Genomic DNA, 22347 nt, shown 5'->3' with positions numbered 1-22347 from the left:
CCGGAAAAATCGGAACATGAAGGTAGGCGTCCCTGATGTCCACCGAGGAAAAAAACTCCCCCTGATCCATGGTCGCCACAACCGAACGGAGAGACTCCATGCAGAAGTGGCGCAGGAGGAGATGCCTGTTGAGAAGCTTTAGATCCAAGATTGGGTGTACGGAACCCCCTTTCTTGGGAACTACAAAGAGGTTGGAATAAAAACCTCGAAAGCGTTCCCTGGGAGGAACTGGGACAATGACCCCCTGAATGAGGAGGGACTGAAGTGCACCCCGAAAGGCCTTTGCCAAAGAGGGAGACCGTGGAGCTCGGGAAAGGAAAAAACGATCCTTTGGAAGAGAGGCAAACTCGATCCGGTAACCGTTAGACACCACGTCTCTGACCAAGGAGTCCTGCACCTGTGTGGTCCAGACGTCCCGGAAGAGTAACAACCGACCTCCCACCCGAGAAAAAAACGCGGGTGGGGGAGTCTCTTCAGGGAGAGGTGGGTTTGTGGGTACCCGCTTTGGGCGCAGAGCGGCCCGAACGGTTATCCGATTTCCAGGATGGGCGAGCCTGGGAGAAGGGAGCCTTCTTGTGTCGAGAAGGCGCCTGCCTAGTCCCCTTCGTGACCCCAAAGGTCTGAAAGGACCAAAAAAAGGTAGATTTACGGCGGGAGGTAGAAGTACGGTCCTTATTTTCAAGTAATAAGGAACTCTTCCCTCCCGTGGCTTCCGAGATGATCTCGTCTAGGCGCTTACCAAAAAGCCGAGAGCCAGTAAAAGGAAGCTCAGTGAGAGACCTTTTAGAAGCTAAGTCCGCATCCCAGGATTTAAGCCACGCGGATCTACGGAGAGCCACAAGGTTACCCATGGCAAAAGCAGCACAGCGGGCCGACTGCATGGAAGCAGAACATAAGAAGCAGGAGAATTAAATTGGCCAGTTCTTCCGAGGAAGCCCCAGAAGAAATGCCCTGGCGGAGTCGGGAAACCCAAATCGCCAGGGCCCTGGAAACCCAGGCAGAGGCAAAGGTAGGGAGAAGAGATGAACCCGTAGACTCAAAGGCAAACTTAGCCACGGTTTCCACCTTTTTGTTCGCTGGATCCTTAAAAGATGCAGCATCGGACAGAGGTAAGGTAGGGGTCTTAGATAGATGGAAGACTGGTGGGTCCACCGTAAGAGGTGAGGTCCACCGGGTCATAAGGTCCTTAGCAAAGGGATAACGCAATTGAACCTTCTTTATTTCTTGAAACCTCTTGTCAGGGTGCCTCCAGGCAGACTCTAGCAAGGCTTCAATTTCAGCATGGGAGCTGAACGTTTTGGGTGCCGGACGGGCACGATAAAAGGAAACTTCTGGGACAGCGTCCGAAGATCCTGGGTCCTCTAAGCGAAAAGTGTCTCTTATGGCCGAAACCAATGAGTCCACCGTATCGATCATGTCTGCGTGGTCTTCTGAGTCAGAAACAGAAGCAGCCTCATCAACTAGTTCACCAGGGGAGTGGGAACGGGTGGAGGCAGCCTTAGAGGAGGGAGAGACTGACCTGGAGCACCGTTCTGGAGATTCAGAACGGCGACTCGGGGAGCGTCTTCTAGAAGAAAGACACTTGCTGGGAGACATAGCAGAGGGACGGTGGCCATGAGAGGAACGCCTACGCCTGTACCAAGACTCCGGAGAGGAGTCATAGGAATGACCCCTATTACGCTTGTGAGAGCGTTTAAAATAGGGTGAGGGAGAGCGAGGCTCTCTAGGGGAACGGTGTAAGGAAGACCTCTCTAAGGCAGTCACCACGGAGTAGGAGACCTGTGCCAAGTCAGAAATAGACAGAGAGGGAAGACACCCATTTTGGAGGGGCAGCAGAACCCACTGGGTCTGGGGGAGCATCCTGAATAGAAATACCAGGGGGGTCAGGAGGTGCAGTGGTGCAGGCGGAACAAGAGGGTACAGCAGACCCAGGCATTTTGGAGTTACAGCCCTTACAAGTGTAGTAAGTGACCAGGGCCCAAGGTACCTGTTTAGAGGGAGGAACAGTTCTGGGCTCGGACATGAATAAAACAAAATGAAACAGCCTCACCAGCGTCCGTGTCCCCTCAGGCAGTTTCTGTGAGGAAAGGAACGAGAAGAGAGAGAACACTAGCAGGGACGGCCGGACCAATCAAAAAAGAGAGGCCGGACTAGACTGAGGCTCCTCTGATTGGCTGACAGATCCCTGCTCAATCCCCATTGGCCAGAGAGATTCGCGCTCTTCCTGGGGCGCAAACTCTGCTGAGAAGAAGGAGGCCGGTAAATAATGGCGCATGCTCCCGTCCCTGAAGCTTATGTGAGTGAAGGGGAACGGGAGCGAGCGAGAATGCCGGCCCAGCGGCCGCTGCGAAAGTGAAAGTAAACTGCGCCCCGGCCGCGTCCTATGCAGAGAAGAAACTAAAGTAAAAAAGGCAGCCGTGGCTGCTGACAACTGTGAAAGAAATCTATACACAGTCCTATACCACTGACTCCATAGGCCTCTGCATTCCCAAGAGCCCCCAATAAAAGTTAGGGAACCCTTGCCCAAAAGGGATTCCCAATAGATAGAATAAAAAGGAGTGGGACCCAAACAGGGGGTCTCCAGCAGTTGCAAGCCCCCGCACCTGAAAGAAAAAAAGGGGGGAGAATACTCCCCTCAATCTGAAGAACTCACCTCATTAAGTCTTCAGCCATGAAGTCTTCAGCCAGCTTATTTGTCACCTGCGTCATGCCGGGCTTGAAAAGCGAGACGAGCAGGGAAAAGTGGGGGACCTGGACCCATAAGGTACAACCCCAAGCGCTGACCGTTGGCGAGAGGGGGTTAACAGTATATCCCCGATGCTTGTGCCCCCTCAATCGCAAATGGGGAAACAATGAACGCTATGTTCCTGAGTCTCCACCTGAAAAAAGAAAAATAAAGGGGAATAAGAAACTAAACATCCCTATTCTATAAAAATAAAAAAATGTTAGACCAAGTCTGGGGGGAAACCCAAACTAGAGTCCATCTCCTGCGACACTAAGCTAAAACTGATTACCTCAGGCTCTGTAGGCGGGTATATCCTGCTGGGAGGAGCCGACTTCTTGGTTTCCTTAGTCTCAAGTCTCCTAGCAACAACAACATACACCCAAGGTCTGTGTCCCCCAATGGAGCCGATAGAGAAAAAATATTTACACACACACATTTTATATCTCTAATAAAAATATAGACAAACGCCACAAGTTAATCCTTACTTTGCCAATATCATGTAGTGTAGCAAGCTCCAAAATCTGTGATAGCACATCAAGGGCAGAACGCAAGAAACTCCCAAACTTCTCATTGTTATTCTGAAGGTCCAGGGTTACCTATGAAATCCAAAGAAAGAAACTCTATGACTGGTACAAGTAAGTGAAGCTTTTTAAAAGGGATTGTCACCCTAGACACTTAAAAAAAAAATCTGCAGTTAATTCAGATACATGGAGAGGATGTAGTACTTTTCATTGGATATGACCTGGATGCATACCTTGTAGTTGGCATATGTGGCCTTCAACACATCGTATAGTTTCAAATATGATGGAAGGTGATAGAAGCTGCCAACAGATTTGCTTGCTTGAGCTGGACCTGAAGCATCTGTCTGCCTAGAAGCTTAAAGAAAAGTAAAAGTAAGCAACAAAAGAGAAAATAAACACTCCTATAAAGCAATGGTTACTGATACTTTCATTTTCTTTATAGTACAGCCACATATAGCACACACTGTGGAATATCTGCATGGGATTTCTGTGTGTTTAATCCAAATCATTTACTAGAGATGAGCGAAGTTACAGTATTTCGATTGGTCATGAACCTCACGGCTCGGGAGTTGCTGACTCTCTCCTAGGACTGTATCCACCTTTTCCAGGCCACCGGAGCACCTGAAAGCTGAACTAATTTATGCAGGCTAAAGTCAGCAACTGCCGAGCTGTGAGGTTTGTGACGAATCGAATTACTGTAACTTCGCTCCTCTCTATCATTTACTGTAGCAGCAATTGAAATGAAATGATTTGCACAGGACTTCCAGAAATAAGTCTCCTGATCGCAGCAGTCCTGACTACGAGATTGACGGAAAGTTGCACTGGACCATCATAACAGGTACTCTAAGTGATTTTATAGCCTAGTAAACATATTCAGTGCATACAGCATTGCATACTACAATTTAGTATTTTGTATATTGTACACAATATAGTTATATGTCATACTAATAATAAAACAAGCCACAGCTATGATAACTGTACTGTACTTCACTCTAAAGCAGCTTCTTAAACTGGAAGGTGGGTCTTTCCCTGGCTGCAACAATCTCTGGATTAGCAACATTACTGACTCCTTTTGTAGTTATTTAATATTATTCAGAGTTTAGGAGATGAATGAAAGTTTGACTGAGTTTAAAAAATTTTCATGACTTCCATCATAGGCATCATGTTGGGCTGTTGGATGAAGTTACAGTGATAAAAACATTCGATTACCTGTTGCACTAAAGCTAGCCATACATTTCAGACAGCTATCGGGGAATGCTTTAACCCCTTAAAGGGGTAGTCCAGTGGTGAAAAACTTATCCCCTATCCTAAGGATAGGGGATAAGTTTGAGATCGCGGGGGGTCCGACCGCTGGGGCCCCCCGCGATCTCTCTGTACGGGGCCCCGGCTTTCCGCCGAGATAGCGGGTGTCGACCCCCGCACGAAGCGGCGGCCGACACGCCCCCTCAATACATCTCAATGGCAGAGCCGGAGATTGCCGAAGGCAGCGCTTCGGCTCTGCCATAGAGTTGTATTGAGGGGGCGTGTCGGCCGCCGCTTCGTGCGGAGGTCGACACGCCCCCTTCCCTCGGGCTGTCGGGGCTCCGTACAGGAGATCGCAGGGGGCCCCAGGGGTCGGACCCCCCGCGATCTGCAACTTATCCCCTATCCTTAAGATAGGGGATAAGTTGTAAACCACTGAGTCACCACTGGACTACTCCTTTAAGGACAATTTTCAATGTAGGACCCAGCCATTTTTTGCACATCTGACCACTGTAACTTTAAGCATTAATAATTAATTTTGATTCAGAGATAGTTTTTTCGTGACATATTCTACGTTATATTAGTGGTAACATTTTGTTGATACTTGCATCATTTCTTGGTGAAAAATTCCAAAATTTTATGAAAAAATTTAAAATTTAGCATTTTTTTTTTTACTTTGAAGCTCTCTGCTTATAAGGAAAATGGATATTCCAAATAAATGATATATTGATTCACATATACAATATGTCTACTTTATGTTTCCATCATTAAGTTGACATGTTTTTACTTTTGGAAGATACCAGAGGGCTTCAAAGTATAGCAGCAATTTTCCAATTTTTCACAAAATTTTCAAAATCGAAATTTTTCAGGGACCAGTTAAGTTTTGAAGTAGATTTGAAGGGCCTTATTATTAGAAATACCCCATAAATGACCCCATTATAAAAACTGTACCCATCAAAGTATTCAAAATGACATTCAAAAGGTTTGTTAACCCTTTAGGTGTTCACAGGAATAGCAGGAAATTGAAGGAGAAACTCAAAGCCTCTCAAGGCATGTAACATGGGGTCCAGTGAGCCTTAACACCCCACAGGTGTTTGACTTTTCGTTAAAGTCGAATGTGTAAATGAAAAAAAAAAATTTTTCACTAAAGTGCAGTTTTTCCCCCAAATTTACCATTTTTACAAAAGGTAATGGGAGAAAATGCCCCCCAAAATTTGTAACCCCATCTCTTCTGAGTATGGAAATACCCCATGTTAGGATGTAAAATGCTCAGAAGAGAAGGAGTCACATTTGGCTTTTGGAAAGCAAATTTTGATGAAATGGTTTTTGGTGGGCATGTCTCATTTAGGAAGCCACTATGGTGCCAGAACAGCAAACACATGGCATACTATTTCGGAAACTACACCCCTCAAGGAACGTAACAAGGGGTACAGTGAGCCTTAAGTCCCCACAAGTGTTTCAAGACTTTGTTAAATTTGGACATGTAAATGAAAAAAAAAATTTCATTAAAATGCTGGTTTTCCCCAAATTTTTCATTTTTACAAGGGGTAATAGGAGAAAAAAGTGAACCCCATGTATGGAAATACCCCATGTGTGGACGTCAAGTGCTCTGCTGGCGCACTACAATGCTCAGAAGAGGAGGAGCGCCATTGAGCTTTTGGAAACAGAATTTGTTTGGAATGGAAGTCAGGGGCCATGTGTGTTTAGAAAGCACCCCGTGGTGCCAGAACAGTGGACCACCCCATGTGACCCCATTTTGGAAACTGCACCCCTCACAGAATTTAATAAGGGGTGCAGTGAGTATTTACACCCCACTGGCGATTGACAGATCTTTGGAACAGAGGGCTGTGCAAATGAATAAATTACATTTTTCATTTTCATGGACCAATGTTCCAAAAATCTGCCAGACACCTGTGGGGAGTAAATGCTCACTGTACCCCTTATTAAATGACGTGAGGGGTGAAGTTTCCAAAATAGGGTCACATGTGGGGGGGGGGGGGGGGCGGGGGGAGTCCATTGTTTTGGCACTATGGGGGCTTTGTAAACACACGTGGCCTTAAATTCCAGACAAATTTTCTCTTCAAAATCCCAATGGTGCTCTCTTCTGAGCATTGTAGTTCACCCACAGAGCACTTACATCCACATATGGGGTATGTTCTTACTCAGAAGAAATGGGGTTACAAATTTTGGGGGGCTTTTTTCCTATTTCCCCTTGTGAAAATGTAAAATTTAGAGTAACACTAGCATTTTAGTGAAATTTTTTTTTTCTCATTTTCCCATCCAACTTTAATGAAAATTTGTCAAACACCTGGGGGTGTTAGGGCTCACTATATCCATTGTTACGTTCAGTGAGGAGTGTAGTTTCCAAAATGGGGTCACATGTGGGTATTTAATATTTGAGTTTATGTCAGAACCACTGTAAAATCAGCCACCCGTGTGCAAATCACCAATTTAGGCCTCAACTGTACATAGTGTGCTCTCACTCCTGAGCCTTGTTGTGCGCCCGCAGAGCATTTTACGCCCACATATGGGGTATCTCTGTACTCAGGAGAAATTGAGTTACAAATTTTAGGGGGCTTTTTTCCTTTTACCGCTTGTGAAAATAAAAAGTATGGGGCAACACCAGCATGTTAGTGTAAATTTTTAGATTTTTTTTACACTAACAGGCTGGTGTAGCCCCCAACTTTTCCTTTTCATAAGGGGAAAAAGGAGAAAAAGCCTCCCAAAATTTGTAGTGCAATTTCTCCCGAGTACGGAAATACCCCAATATGTGGCCCTAAACGGTTTCCTTGAAATACGACAGGGCTCTGAAGTGAGAGGGCACCATGCGCATTTGAGGACTAGATTAGGGATTGCATAGGGGTGGACATAGGGGTATTCTACACCAGTGATTCCCAAACAGGGTGCCTTCAGCTGTTAAACTCCCAGCATGCCTGGACAGTCAGTGGCTGTCTGGAAATGCTGGGAGTTGTTGTTGTGCAACAGCTGGAGGCTCCGTTTTGGAATTACTGCCGTACAATAAGTTTTTCATTTTTATTGGGGGGGCAGAGTAAGGGGGTGTATATGTAGTGTTTTACCCTTTATTATGTGTTAGTGTAGTGTTTTTAGGGTACATTCGCACTGGCAGGTTAGGGTGAATTTCCCGCTAGGAGTTTGTGCTGCGGCGAAAAATTTGCCGCAGCTCAAGCTTCGAGAAACTTACTGTACACCCGCCCGTGTGTGTGGGGGGGGGGTAAACTTCCAGCTGTTTCAAAACTACAACTCCCAGCATGTACTGACAGACGATGCATGCTGGGAGTTGTACTTTTGCAACAGCTGGAGGCACACTGGTTGGAAAACCTTCAGTTAGGTTCTGTTACCTAACTCAGCATTTTCCAACCAGAGTGCCTCCAGCTGTTGCAAAAGTACAACTCGTAGCATGTACTGATCGCCGAAGGGCATGCTGGGAGATGTAGATATGCAACAGCTGGAGGTACGTAACTACAACTCCCAGCATGCAGAGACAGCTGTTTGCTGTCTGGGCATGCTGGGATTTGCAGTTTTGCAACATCATGAGAGCTACAGTTTAGAGACATTTGCGCGGGGTGCCTGCTGATCGTTTTTAGCAGGTACCCCGGTCTGGTCCCCACCCGGCGGGAAGCGAAATTCCCACGGGCGTACATGTACGTCCTGGGTCCTTAAGTACCAGGGTGTCAGGACGTACCCGTATGCCCTGGGTCCTGAACAGGTTAAAAATTACCTGTCACCAAATAAACTTTTCTAAAATAACTCAGACTATGTTCCTTAACTACTCCTAACACTCCTCCCGTCCTTAAAAAATAAAAATAAATAAATAGTGGGCATTTCCCAGCAGGCAAGGCATCACTGAAGCCTGCTGGGGGACACTTCCGCCCTCACATGGTTGCAGTGCTGTAATGAATAGAAGACATCCGGCTCTGTGCAGCTTTCCATCAAGCTCAGTGCAGATAAATACTTCCTAAGTTTGGTCTCCTGACAGGCCGGGAGGAGACAAAACTCACTGTATTAATTGTGGCAGGGAACAGAACAGAGCCACCTAATGGCCGTTTTTTTTATTTTACATTTTAAACATATTTATGTTGATAATTTTAAAAGCAAGTAAATGGGAAAGTGTCTGCTAATTACACAAGGGACACTATATTAAAAGTTTTATTTGGTGACGGGTACTCTTTAAAGTTTCCATTTGGTGAATAAAGACAATGCACAGAACTTCAGCCCAAACTGGTTGTTCCACATACCTGGGGTGGGATCAGTGGACTTCTTTGGACTTAATGGCACGGCTGTTTGCTCTACGCTTTCCTTCTCTTTTCCTTTTCGACGTATGGGACTTAAAGAGGGTGGGTTAGTAAGAGATGGCAGCGTTGCCTAACAATAAAATAATGGAAAAATTGTTACCCAAAGTTTGTCAACACATGTCAATTGACATTCAAATATGATTAATACTGCTATTGTTGAAGGTGGTGTCCAAAATTAGATAAATGAATCTAAAATCATGAAGAAACAGCCATAATTATCAATGGGCTGCTATTGTAGTTCATCCACATAACTTGAATGAGCTACAATACCGAACAAAACCCATGGACATAAGTGGAGCAGCTTCTGAGGGGGAACAAAAAAAAAGGAACAAAAATGAAAAAGTTTTTTTTTGTTAGGTAATCCCAGGCAACATCATAAACTCCAAAAGTTTTCTTTACATTGCAGGATGAAATCTTACCTTTACCACAGGTCCAGGAGTGACATCATCAATCACATGAGAGCATATGTTGATGGCCTTCAGTAAGTGAACAAACAGCTGATCCACCATACTAACTATCAAGCGGTCACCAAGTGCAGGCCATGGTTCTTCCTGTTTGTTAGCTCCCTGGTTTGCTTCATCCTCAGGTGTCCATGGATTTTTCAAAGATTTCGGAGCTGTTGCTGAAATGCAAAAATCACTATGTGTGGATTAGGTAGTAATAAATGACCATCTCATACATAAATAAGAGAACAAACCCCTGGATAAAACAGTACTGGATAGCACGTTGCTACACTCACCAGCCAAAAGGTTTCCAGTGAGAATCAATGCATCCTGATGAGCAGAGAGATCTAGGGGGAACCAGGCAGATGACAGCAGTGACAAGATCATGTTGGCCATGCCGGCTGTGCAGCTCTTACGAGGCTCCTCCAATGGGCTCTGCTGAGAAATGCTGAAAGAAAAAACATGTTAAATGGAAAATAATAAAATCTTCAAACCACTAAAATCTCTATTCACATCTGCATCATTGTTTCTGTTATAAATCACATGGTGGACTGCGGCATCAGGCACAGCTCTTTAACTTCCAGTATGGCATCTGTTGGTTAGATTTAAAAAAAGCACGGCATATATATGGTTATGATGTCTGATGAAAACTAAGGGGGAGATTTATCAAAACGTGCAGAGAAAAAGTTAGTCCAGTTAGTCAACTAGTAACCAATAATGCCCATAGTAACCAGATTGCTTATGTTGTTCTTCAGAGGCTTTTTATTTTTTTTAAATAAGGAAGCGATCTGATTGGTTGCTATGGTCAACTGGTCAATTTTTCCTCTGCATAGGTTTTCACTCAAATGGTAGAAGAAGAAAAAACTTTCCACAGCGCTGGTCCTCTGGTATAAACAGGAGCTGAAGCATCTGGTATTGTTCTTAAAGATGCACTAGCATGACGAAGAGTCTGTTACGGACTTGTTTGTGCTAAATAAACTCATCTTTAAGAACAATACCGGCTTCAACTCCTGTTTATACCAGAGGACCAGCGTTGTGGATAGTTTTTATTCTTCTACCATTTGAGTGTACTTTACGGGGAGAGCCAAGCCTCCACCGGATGAACTACAGCAGCAGGTCCCATTGTGATAATAGAGGTCTTCATAGGTGTTGCTCTGAGCACAAAACAACTAGGTAAGTGCAATTCCATGCACTTATGTTATACCTATATTTGAATGTACTGCACTAGGGGGCGCGTTTTTTTTTTTGTCTTTTCCCTGTGGTCTGCATAGGTTTTGATAATCTCCCTCTAAGAAATCAGTGGTGGAGGCTGATGCAGATGTGGAAATAGTTTAAGTCTTAACATCACAAATAACATTTCTGGGAAAAAAAAATACTGGGTAGTTGTAGAGGAGTTAACACTCCGCTTGTAGTACAACTGATAAAATACATTATTAGTGTCTCCACACTTTCAAGGGTAAGAGTTTATAGAGACAAAACAGGGCAAATAAAAGTCACGTCGAAAAGCAATATCAGACCTTACTGACTTTTACTGAGCTTTTACTGCAGAATATATAGAAGTTACATGCAACTTGAAATACATCCATGTGAATGCTCTAATTCAGGCTTATTATGACTCACCCAAGGACAAAGAGTTCCAGTGTTCTTACAGTACATAACCCCAGGCCCAACATTACACTTGCTGATAACAGAAAACCCCAAACCTAACTACTTCAACTCCTATATGTCTCCCACCTCTTTATTTTCATGATTTACCTGAAGGACCGACCCCTGTTCTTATACACTTGGATCCGCGAGGCCTGTGCACCAGAAGATATGATGTACCCACAATGCCAACCAACACTCCATGTACATATTGGATATGCAGTTGAAAGAAGAGCTAAAGCTTCACAGCATCCAAACTAGAAGACAAAGGGAAAAACATTATAACTTAAAATCTACAACATTTCCAACAATTACCAAACTACAGTCTCTTCAGTGGATTACTGATAACCAACCTGGTTTTGTCATTCAATAATTCCAGAACTAAAAAAGTTATGAAGAGAGGCACTCATAAGGACTGCCCACATTTCCTACAATTACATTACAATTTATATCAAACCTGTCACTTAAAACATTCCCCAGCTTTTACTTTAAATACTTTTTCATAAAAAGTCTTATTTTTATAATAAATCATTTTACTGTACAATACGGTAACCTCCAGCTTTTTCATGGTCATATTTAGTTGATTTCAAATGTCAGACCCTCACTGATCATAAAGTGTTGAAATACAAATGTGATCTAAGTAGATTTTTTACGTTTGTCGTAAAATATCTTTCTCGGAGGATATATTGGGGACAAAGAAAGTCGGCCCCTCCAGGCAGGATATACCCCACCTACTGACCCTGAGCTAATCAGTTTAGTCCCAAAGCAGTAGGAGAGGACCGACCGAAAGAAACCAGCCATTGTCCGAGGGAACCAGACAAAAAAGAACCGAAAACAACCCCAGGACAGAAAACCGAAACATAGTAACAAATACAAATGGGTGGGTGCTCTGTCCCCCAATGGATCCTCCAAGAAAGAGATTTTACAGTAAACATGAAAAAATCTACTTTTCTCAGTCGGCTCCATTGGAGGACAGAGAGACCATGGGACGCACCAAAGCAGTCACCGGGTGGGAAAAATACCCAAGCCAGAATCAGGCAGAAGCCACCAGAATGCACCTTGAGTTTCCTCAGAATCCTGGACAGGAGAGGGAGAGGAGGAAAGAGGTAAGGAAGGCTGAAGGATGACCACGGGTTTACGAGCGAGTCCACCGCCAGAGCCTGAGGGTCACGGGACTTTGCGACAAAGCAAGGAACCTGTTTGTTGTGGAGAGACACGAAGAGACCCACATCCGGGGTCCCCCAGGGATTGCAGATCTGCGCAAACACCTCAGAATGGAGAGACCACTCCCCAGGATATGCGGCGGAGCCACTGAGAAGATCTGCTTCCCAAATTTCCACTCTCGGTATGCGGATCGCAGAGATGGACAGAACACAAGTCTTAGCCCAGAACAGAATCCTGGAGACCTCCACCATCGCTGAGCAACTGCACGTGCCACCCTGGCGATTGATATAAGCCACCACCGTGGCATTGTCCGACTGGACTCGAACAGGACGACCCTGTAGGAGCATCTCCCAATAGAGGAGACAAAGAAAAATGGCCCGGAGCTCCAGAAGATTGATGCGGAGGAGAGCCTCCTGAGAGGACCATGGACCCTGGACCATTAGGTCCCGAAACACACCTCCCCAACCCTGGAGACTCGTACCGGTCATGATGAACTGCCAATGGAGGGGGAGAAACGATCGCCCCTGGAGAAGAAGGAGGGAGTGGAGCGACCATGGAAGAGGGGCAGAAGAATCTGGCAATCCAGAGTGAACGGTGACTTGTCCCACCGGGCTAGGATGGCCAGCTGGAGAGGGTGACATCGGAACTGGGCAAAAGGAACTGCCTCCATGGCTGCCACCATCCCGCCCAGCATCTCCATGCAAAAGCAAATTGGAACAGGAGAGGGGCGCCGGAGACCCTCCGGAGACCCTGGCCGCTTGTCCAGTGGGAGACGAACCTGGGCAACCGCTGTGTCGAACCGGAGACCTAGGAAGATAAGGGACTGAGTGGGAGAAAGGTTGGATTTCTCCTGGTTGATCACCCAGCCGGAGGCGAACAGAGTCTGATGAAGGCTCTCCAAATTTTGGGACCTGGATATGAGCTTTGATCAAAAGATAAGGTAAGGGGGGACCGAAAGGATGGTAAGGGGGGACCGAAAGGATGGTAAGGAGGGACTGAATTCGCCAGAGCGCAAAGGATGGCAACCACCACCGCCATGACCTTGGTGAAAACCCTGGGAGCTGTGGCCAAGCCAAAAGGAAGAACCACGAACTGGAAATTACCCGCAGGGATGGCAAAGCGGAGAAACCGCTGATGGGCCGAGAAAATGGGGATGTGCAAGTAAGAGTCCCGGATATTCACGGAGGAAAGAAACTCCCCCTGGCCATGGATGCGACCACTGAGCGGAGGGACTCCATATGGAAATGGCGCAGAAGTAGGTGGCGATTGAGCAGTTTGAGGTCCAGAATGGGGCGGGCAGAGCCCCATCTCTTGGGGACGGCAAAAAGATTGGAGTAGAACCCCGAAAAACGCTCCCCGCAAGGAACTGGAACAATCACTCCCTGGGCGAGGAGGGTACGTAAGGCGACCTGAAAGGCCGCCGCCAAAGAAGGGGAACGAGGAGCGCAGGATTGGAAAAACGATCCCAGGGAAAAGTCGAACCACCGGGCATTGCAGCCCACACACGAGTAATAAGTGACCAGGGCCAGGGCTGCGGCCGCCTGTCTGGGGGGAGGTTCTGGCCTGGGGTCGGACATTGGATGCTAGAAAAAAAATAGACAGCAAAGAAAATGGAGCAATCTCCCCGAGGTCCTGTTTCCCGTGGCTGGTGCTGAAGAAGCAGGCTGCAACTGTACTGTGTCCTGTGGTCGGAGCTGAGGAAGCAGGCAGCAACAATGGAAAACCGGCACGCTAAGCAGGAAGAGGAGAAGAGGGAGGCTCCAGCTGCACTGGTCAGGTGACCCAGGGACCTGGACAGCGTCCCATTGGAGGAAGAGGAGGAGGCGGCACCCAGAAGATGACACCCCCGCCCCTCCCCCAGAAGCGCAAAAACGTATTGGCCGGCAGGGAGACGGAGGGCATGGGGCGCCGCCAGCACCCCCGTAGTATGGGGATTGGGCGGATACAATCACTGGAGCAGGCTGCAGCCGCAGTGTAAATTAATGCCCTCCCCACACCTGAACACATATGTGGAGGAGCGGCCTGCCTGGAAAACAGTCACCTGACAGTCAGATGCGCCAGAAAAAGTAAGCAGCGCCGGGAGGGGGGATAGGGGATGGAGCCGCCCCAGTAACCCCGTTTATCCCAGAAGCTGATAGTCCCAGAGGCCTCAGTCATGTCCCAGTACATAATAAAAGATAGGGAAACCCACTGGGGTCCCAAGAGACAGGGGCCCCAGGAAAATCAGGGGGGAAAAAAGTAAAGGAAGAAGGGGAAGGATGGGGAAAGAGGGGGAAGGGAGGGGACATACTCCCCCTTTCCCGTACATACTCACCTAGGAGGTCTTCAGCCAGCTATGGTTATCTGCGTCATATCAGGCTGAAACAGCGGGACGAGCAGTGAAGTTATGGGGACCCGGACCCAAGGTGCAACCCCAAGCGCTGGCCATTGGCGGGAAGGGGTTAACGGTGCATACTCTATGCCCCGTGCCCATTAGCCGCATATTGGGGAAAAGGTAGCGCCATGCTCCTGAACCCCCACCTAAAAACCAAGAAAGAGAAAGGATATAAAATATCTTAACAGGCCCTAGCTAGAAAATATAAAAGAATACCAGGTCAGGAGAACTCCAGACCTGTGTCTGCCTCCTAATGACACTAAGCTAAAACTGATAAGCTCAGGGTCAGTAGGCGGGGTATATCCTGCCAGGAGGGGACGATTTTCTTTTTGTTGCTTAGTGGCAGCAAGATATACAAACCGTCTCTGTGTCCCCCAATGGAGCCGACCGAGAAATCATGACTTTATTAAATGAACTAGTCCTTTCCATACAGCATCAATACTTGCAACTAAAACAAATGGACAGAGAGTAGGTCATAAGGTGAATCTGAAGAAAATGGTCGCTGTTTTAAAAACAGTGATACCGGTTAGCTTAAGAATGTCGGAAGAATAACTCAAATTAGATTGATTGTTTTATAAAACCACTCAACATGTTCCCTCCTTCTCAAACCTATGGTTAGCACCAACAAAGTAAGATTACCGTGAGAGCACGAGTGGACGATGTGGTTAATGCATGGGACACAGCCGTGATAACTTTGGACAAGTTATTCTCCATACTGACATCTGTTGGACCCTGTAGAATATTGTACCCTCTGTAGATCCTGTAAGAAGTTTGACAATCATAGGAATCAGACTAAAAAGTGTGCAGCTAACACAGTTCTCTAGGTCATAATTAACATTAATTACAATAAGTATATGGCTTTCATCTTGCCATTTTACAATAAAAATTAGCTTTTTTAGAAGACAGAAGGCCATTTAATTGCCACTTTATCAGATGTAGAATTCAAAAAAATATTCTCTAGCAACTCTTAAATCTCTTATCCAAACTTGACAAGATGTAGTTACTGTAGATTATTGACTTCTTCTGTGTGCCTAGAAAATATTCACCACAATATCATAGCCTGTAAAATGAGACAATTACTGTAGATTCTACCTACTGATTTGTTCAGTACAGTGGAATATGGCACTGGGCAAGTGGAAGACATTTTTCAACAAACCTCATCCACATACAACTTTTCCATACAAAAGGTTGTGGTGCTGATTTTTTTTTTTTTAATTTACAGCATGTCCATTTCTGTTGCTTAACATTTGTGGATTTTGGCAGAGATTCCCTGAAATCAATGAGAAGGTCAAAATCTACAATAAAATCCACAAGTAATGTACTGTTTGAGATTTTGCTGCAAAAATAAACAGAAGTACAGTAAAATCTGCAAATGCAGTTTTTAAGTCTTTTATATTTTTTGCATGATCTGCAGAAAAATTCACAGTTGCAAACCATATAAAAATCCACAACATTTAGTGTGGATTTGTCTTGAGTATTTTCTTCCAGACTGTTTGTGAATTTGCCTCATAAATAGTTGTATGCACTGTTTACAGTTTTGTTAGTTTCAAACCACCCTTGTCTGCCACAAACAAATTATTAATGTAAAAGTCACAGAGACCATATTTACCCCCAATTCTGGAAAACAAAATATCTTTATCACATTTGCAGCATGCATCAAGACAATCCAAATATATTTTAATAAACTTAATACAGCTTTTACAAGAGCCTTGCCAATGAACGATAACAGAAAAAAAAAGAAAAATCGATATAAGCAGTGTTTACATTCATTTAACCTTTCTATATTTTATCAAACCATTTTATCAAACCACACTGTTTTGTTCTTTGGCCGACAGTCCTCCTCCTCACCTGGTGATTGTACTAACTGCAAAATGAGAAGCTGGTTGAGTCTCGTGCATAAGAAGCTTCAGATAAACACTACTCTGGTCTCGAGCTGCTGCCACCACAGGATCGGCCTGTCCTTGATCACAGCTGTAAAATAACTTTGGAACTAGCCTGTGAAGGGGAAAAAACAAACAAACACATGCATAAAATTAAATACAAGCCAACACACAATGTGTTAGGTCTTATGCTTGTCCATAAATACTGATCCAGTCATGATCTTTTGATTTATAAGGCTCCCAAAATTAGGCCAAAAAATCCAACACCACCAAATTTCTACAGCAGTAGATCCATAAAAGGAGTTTAGTGTAAAAAAACAACCTTTGTATAGTGTCAAAAAGTAAAAATAAAGCAACTTACTAATATAATTTTATTAGCCATAGTGCACAAATTTCCCATTACAGCTGTCTCTCTGGCGTATGCAGTGACCTCCCGTCACAGGCCCTTAAAAGGAGTACTCTGGTGACCAATGTGCTTTCTGCTTTTCTTCTTACCCTTGCCTTGTGTTTCCTTCTTCTCTCTGGTGTCTTGCGCCCCCTTGGTTGTCTTTCAATTACTTTCAGTTTACAAGTCCCTATTTGTTGTTTGTCTTTTATTTCCATTTTGCATATGGTCCCGAAACTACAGCTCCCAGCATGCCTTGTAGCCTATTTGCTCGTTTTCCTTCCTGCTTACGTTGTTTGTTTTTTCCGCACAGTTTTGGTTTTGTCCGCCCTGGTTCTGCCTATCTTTTCTATTTTGCCCGCCCTTTTCCCGCCCAGCTGTTTTGTATGTTCTGCCTCCTGGGCGTATGTTTTCCACAGTACGAGACTAGAACACAATGTAAAAAAAAGAATCGAAGCAAATGACAGGACAATGCGCAGGCGCAAGTATCAGACACCCAGTGAAACACACACCAATCACACGAATGAAGTGAAAAAATTACGTAGGCACACAAGGACCAGCCTGATTGGACGAGCCACCACTGAGTCACGGAAACATTTCAACCAAATTATGCATGCGCCAGACATACACGGCAATTGGTGCGGTCAGTGAGAATAAGGAAGGGAGAGGACAAAATTCCCAACCATTATGCATGCGCCAGACATACACGGCAATTGATGCGGTCAGTGAGAATAAGGAAGGGAGAGGACAAAATTCCCAACCAATCTGGAAAGATCAACAAATGCCAGCTATGAATATTCAGTACAGGGGAAGGGAAAAGGCCAGACACATTTGGCGAAAAATAAAACAATAACGGACAAACAACTGAACCCAAGACACCAGGACAAATGGGTGGGTGCTGTGTCCCCCAATGGATCCTCCAGAAAAGAGATTTTACGGTAAGCATAATCTATTTTTCTCGGCTACATTGGGGGATACAGAGACCGTGGGACGTACCAAAGTAGTGCCCGGGGTGGGAGAGAACTCAAGCAACTCAGGTGGAAGGCTGGGCCACAGCCGCCTGCAACACCTTACGACCCATGCCGGCATCAGCAGACCCAAAAGCGTGCAAATGGTAAAAAATTTTCAAAGTGTGCAAGGACGACCAAGTGGCCGCCTTGCTGACTTGCAAGACCGAAGCCCTATTGCGGACATCTTAGGAGGCTCTAATGGATGGAGTGGAATGAGCCGAGACCACGAAAGGCGGATTCTTCCCTTTGCAGCGGAAGGCTTCTGAGATGGCAGAACGGATCCACCGAGAAATGATCACCTTCGAAGCAGGAAGTCTCTTACGCCGACCCTCCGGAAGCACAAAGAGTCCCACTGACAAAAAGATGAAGTGACCGAAAGAAAGGTAGGTCCAAACAGCGCAAGCCACGTCAAGACAGTGAAGCAAACGCTCCCTGGGATGAGACGGAGCTGGGCAAAAGGATGGGAGGACGATATCCTCATTTAGGTGAAAAGAGGAGACCACCTTAGGTAAAAAGGTGGGGATTGGTCGGAAAACTACTTTTTCCTGGTGCAGGACCAAGTAGGGGGAAGGGCAGGAGAGAGCCGCTAGCTCTTAAACTCTCCAGATGGAAGTGACCACAATGAGAAAGGCCACCTTCTAGGAAAGGACGTGAAGAGGAATGTCCCGAAGAGGTTCAAAGGGAGCACCTTTTAAGGCACTGCGAACCAGATTCAGATCCCACGGGGGAGTAGGGGATCTGTATGGCGGAGCTGCATGAGCTATGCCTGGCAGCAAAGTGCAGATGTGAAGATCGGACATCAGGGGGCGCTGAAAGAGAATGGAGAGAGCAGACACCTGACCCTTAAGGGAACTGAGAGCCAAGCATTGCTCCGGTACAGGTTGTAAAAAGGAAAGGCGTCGCAGAAGGGAGAAGACAACTGGAGAGAATGATTGAGATTCACACCAGCAAAAGTAAGACCGCCAGGTACCGTGATAACTCTTTGCAGAGCAGGGCTTACGAGCTCTGATCAATGTGCGGATCACTTGGGAAGAGAACTCTCCGGCCCTTAGGACCGCGGTTTCAACAGCCACGCCATCAAATGCAGAGACAGTAAATTGGGGTGGCAAGGGGAACCCTGAGAGAGAAGGTCAGAATAAACTAGGAGGCGCAGCCACTAGGCAAACTACGTTGGCGTACCACACTTGTCTGGGCCAGTCTGGAGTCACAAAAAAAGACGGTGATGCCCTCCGCTTTGAGCTTCCTCAGGACCCCGGGAAGGAGAGGAAAAGAAGGGAAGAGATAGGGGTGGGCGAAGTGCAAACAGGGGATCACTGGAAACCAAACCAGGAGAGGCGGACAACCTCAAGCCGGAGCAATACACTCCGGCTAACGAGCACCTAGACTTGGGCAAGGCGTAGTGCAGCCAACAGAGACCGCCTTCTGCAGAGAAGGGCGGAAAAGGGAGGGGCCAGAACCCTGCCATGAGTCACCGGAATGGCGGAAGATTCAGTAAAACCACCCTGGAGATCGAGGCATGGGAAGGCCACCTGGAAGAGAAGAGCCCAATGCAAGGAGGACTTAAAAAGGTCAAATACCGAGGGAGAGGGTTCTGAACAAATCTGGGGCCTCCAGGGAAAGATTGAAATACTCCAGGGAAGAATAGTGGCCGAGAAAAAAAGGCAATGCTACCCCTGAGATCACCATGCTGCCCAGCACTCACATACACAAGAGGCTAGGGGATAAAAAAAAGGCCGATCAAGCAGAGGATCCCAAAGGCCAGAGCGGACTGGATGACCGACTGAGCAACATCCCAGAACAAGTCACCGTGAGAAAGACAGAGAAGACCCAGCGAGAAGTCAACCCAGCTGAAGCGACCAGGTGAGGTAACAGAAGACACCTCCAGGGAGCGAGAGGGCACCCACCCAGACAGTCAGGCAAGCATGGCACAATTGACAAACTCCAAAAAGGGAGGGTGACCTGCCACAGCAGAGACTGTTGTGGAACCATGGGGAGCCAAGGGCAGCCCGAACAGAAGGACCACAAGGAGGAAGGCCTAGAGACTCTCCAAGCAGAAGGAACACTGAAAAAGGAAGAGCAGAGATCAACAGAGAGCATGCACATCCAGTAGGAAGCCCAAGGACTGCCAGGACGGCTCCCAAGTAAGACCTATCCAGACAGGGAAAGAGGACAGCACAAGGGGCTGGAGAAGCCAAGGCATGGATCTGGCCAGAATCAACAGTACCCCACCCAGAGGAAGAGGGGTAGAAAACAGGAACCACCCTAACAAGACCAAGACAAGTGCCGAAAAGGGTCAAGTGAAAGCTAGGACGGCAACAGCCGCAACTAAGCCAAATGCCACAGAACTCCGCCACAAAGGAGAAGAATGAGGGCAGGGAGAGGAAGAGAAGGAACAAAAGAAGGAAACCCTCCGATCCTGGAAGGCCGAACAACAACGGCTGCAAAAGCAGGAACTGTACAAGAGCCACACGACCACTTGAAGAAGGGAAAGCGTAAGGGCTGAAATTCTGATAGACACCTCACTAAGCTAAGGCAAACTACTGTCACTGGAAGGCCAGTGATACCCCACCCCTGGAGGGGAAAGGTGGATGCCAGTACCAGTGGAGTGCCGGAATAGCAGCTGCGGCAGATGTCTCAACCTTCATGGATGAAGTAGAGGGTCCATTGCACATTTGTCAACTCTGACTCACAGTGGAGTACCGGAATAGCAGCAGATGTCTCAACTTCCATGGAGGATGTAGAGGGTCCATTGCACATCGGTCAAATCCCACTCACAGTGGAGTACGGGAGCACAATACTCAGAGCAAAAACCAAGCATTCCAACCTTTGGGATGCGCTGAACCTGCAGAAACTGCCCTATCAGTCACGCACAGAAGGTGACAGAAGCAGGCTTAGGAATCGGCCCCCGTTATCCAAAATCCATCTAATATAAGGTCCCCGGATATGGGACGTATCAGATGAGAAACTGAGAAGAACAGATACTATACTTGATCCTACTCAAAAAGCCAGAGAAGCGAGCTTAGGAAAATACTCCAGTAAAAAAAAGAAAAACACCCGCAGACTGCCCTACAGATAGGGAGGGGCACAGAGAAAGCCACAGGAATACAGTAAGGCTGCAGTAACAAGTTTTGGCCACCAGAAGGGGGCCAAGCAAAAGAATGGAAACATAAGAGCTGTGTATGAAACAGCCACTAGAGAGCGCAGAGAGCCTGGGAAAATTGAAGTGATTCTTTTTTTTTACTTTAATTTTACTTTGCAGAGCAGCTCGCCCCCAGGAGATACCGGAGACGGCCTAATGAAGTAAGGAGGAGGCCCGGGCTTAGAAAAGGAAAGTGGGAAAAGACAGAGACCAGGCCTATAGTGTGAAGAGGCCAGTCCCTCTATCACCTGGCCGCAGGAACGGAGGTACGATCATGCGGCTGATTCAAGGTTATGCGGCAAGTGGGCTGGTTTGTGCCCCCACTGGGGAAGTGGTCGGCCACCTGGGACCAGAGACCCCCGCTCCCGTGGGTGACTGACACTGGGGCAGCAAGAAAATAAAACATGTCCAGGTCACTGGGCCTGGCTGCAAAACATGTGTGGCAAGTGGGGACATTTAGTGGGGGGGGGAACCTATTAATCCTGCAACCAGCGGAGGGGATGCAGGGGTTCAGCCCACCGTGTTGTCCCCTCCAGCATGGCGCCGGAGGCCATGAGGGGTCCAGCCCAGCACAGCCACGTGTAATGGCAGCTGAGGAGCTGGGCACTACAGAACAAGGGGGACCCCTGATGAACATAAGGAAGGGAGAGGAGAGGGGGGGGATATGGTACATACTCACCCTGAAAGTCTGCAGCCAGCTTATGGCCACGCTGCATCGTGCCGGGCAGGGGCAAGTGGGGGATTCAGACCCAGGGTACTGCCACCAAATGCTGACCGTTGGCGAGAAGGGGTTGACGGCCCATACTCTTATGCCCTTTGTCGCATGTGAGAGATCAGGTAGCACCATGCTCCTGTCGCCCAACCTAGAAAAATAACAACAACAAAAAAATGCTAACTAGACATCCCTAGCTAGAAAATAGAAGATAAAAGACTAGGTCTGGAGAGAGCTCCAGACCTGTGTCTGCCTCCTACTGACACTAAGCTAAAACTGATTAGCTCTGTGTCTGTGGGTGGGTATACCCTGCTGGGAGGAGCTGACTTTTTTTTTGCCTAGTGTCAGCCGCCTAGTGGACAGCAGCATAATACCCATGGTCTCCTGTGTTCCCCAATGAGGCAACCAAGAAAATCTACATTCATGTCCCTAAACTAAAAAAGAAGAAAGTAAAATATCAAGTCTGGAGAACTCTAGACCTGTGTCCACTTCCTACGGACACTAAGCTATAACTGATTAGCTCAGAGCCTGTAGGCGGGGTATATCCTGCCAGAAGGGACAGAATTTATTTTTGTTGCCTAGTGTCAGCTAGATATACCCATGGTCTCTGTGTCCCCCAATGGAGCCGACCGAGAAATGGGATCCCGGAGTACCCCTTTAAAGCAGTCCTTCCTCCCCCTCCTTTCCTGCCTGCAAGACCAGTGATGTGAATGACAGTGGGTATTACTGCTAATTAGATTTATGATTTGTTAGATAAGGCAGAAGAGAGCTCAGTCTGACAGAAACTACTGTGAC

At 46.7% G+C, this 22347-nt stretch overlaps 1 protein-coding gene and 1 non-coding gene across 3 annotated transcripts in view; both read right to left on the bottom strand.

The window, feature by feature from the left end:
- HTT (huntingtin) overlaps positions 1-22347 on the bottom strand; it is a 270836-nt gene that overhangs the window by 133574 nt on the left and 114915 nt on the right. For both annotated transcript variants that reach the window (XM_056555022.1, XM_056555023.1), the window contains 8 exons: positions 16275-16421; positions 15066-15186; positions 11000-11145; positions 9541-9692; positions 9221-9423; positions 8745-8871; positions 3480-3601; positions 3211-3321 (listed from right to left, as the gene is read on the bottom strand). In XM_056555022.1, coding sequence (XP_056410997.1) covers positions 3211-3321; positions 3480-3601; positions 8745-8871; positions 9221-9423; positions 9541-9692; positions 11000-11145; positions 15066-15186; positions 16275-16421 — 1129 coding nt within the window. The remainder of the gene's footprint in view (positions 1-3210; positions 3322-3479; positions 3602-8744; positions 8872-9220; positions 9424-9540; positions 9693-10999; positions 11146-15065; positions 15187-16274; positions 16422-22347) is intronic.
- On the bottom strand, positions 20528-20719 carry LOC130337919 (U2 spliceosomal RNA). The gene has a single exon (XR_008878728.1). It is a non-coding gene; the product is annotated as a U2 spliceosomal RNA (small nuclear RNA).

Source organism: Hyla sarda, chromosome 1 (assembly GCF_029499605.1).
Source record: "Hyla sarda isolate aHylSar1 chromosome 1, aHylSar1.hap1, whole genome shotgun sequence".
Lineage (NCBI taxonomy): Eukaryota > Metazoa > Chordata > Amphibia > Anura > Hylidae > Hyla > Hyla sarda.
This window is presented reverse-complemented; position numbering and strand designations above follow the sequence as displayed.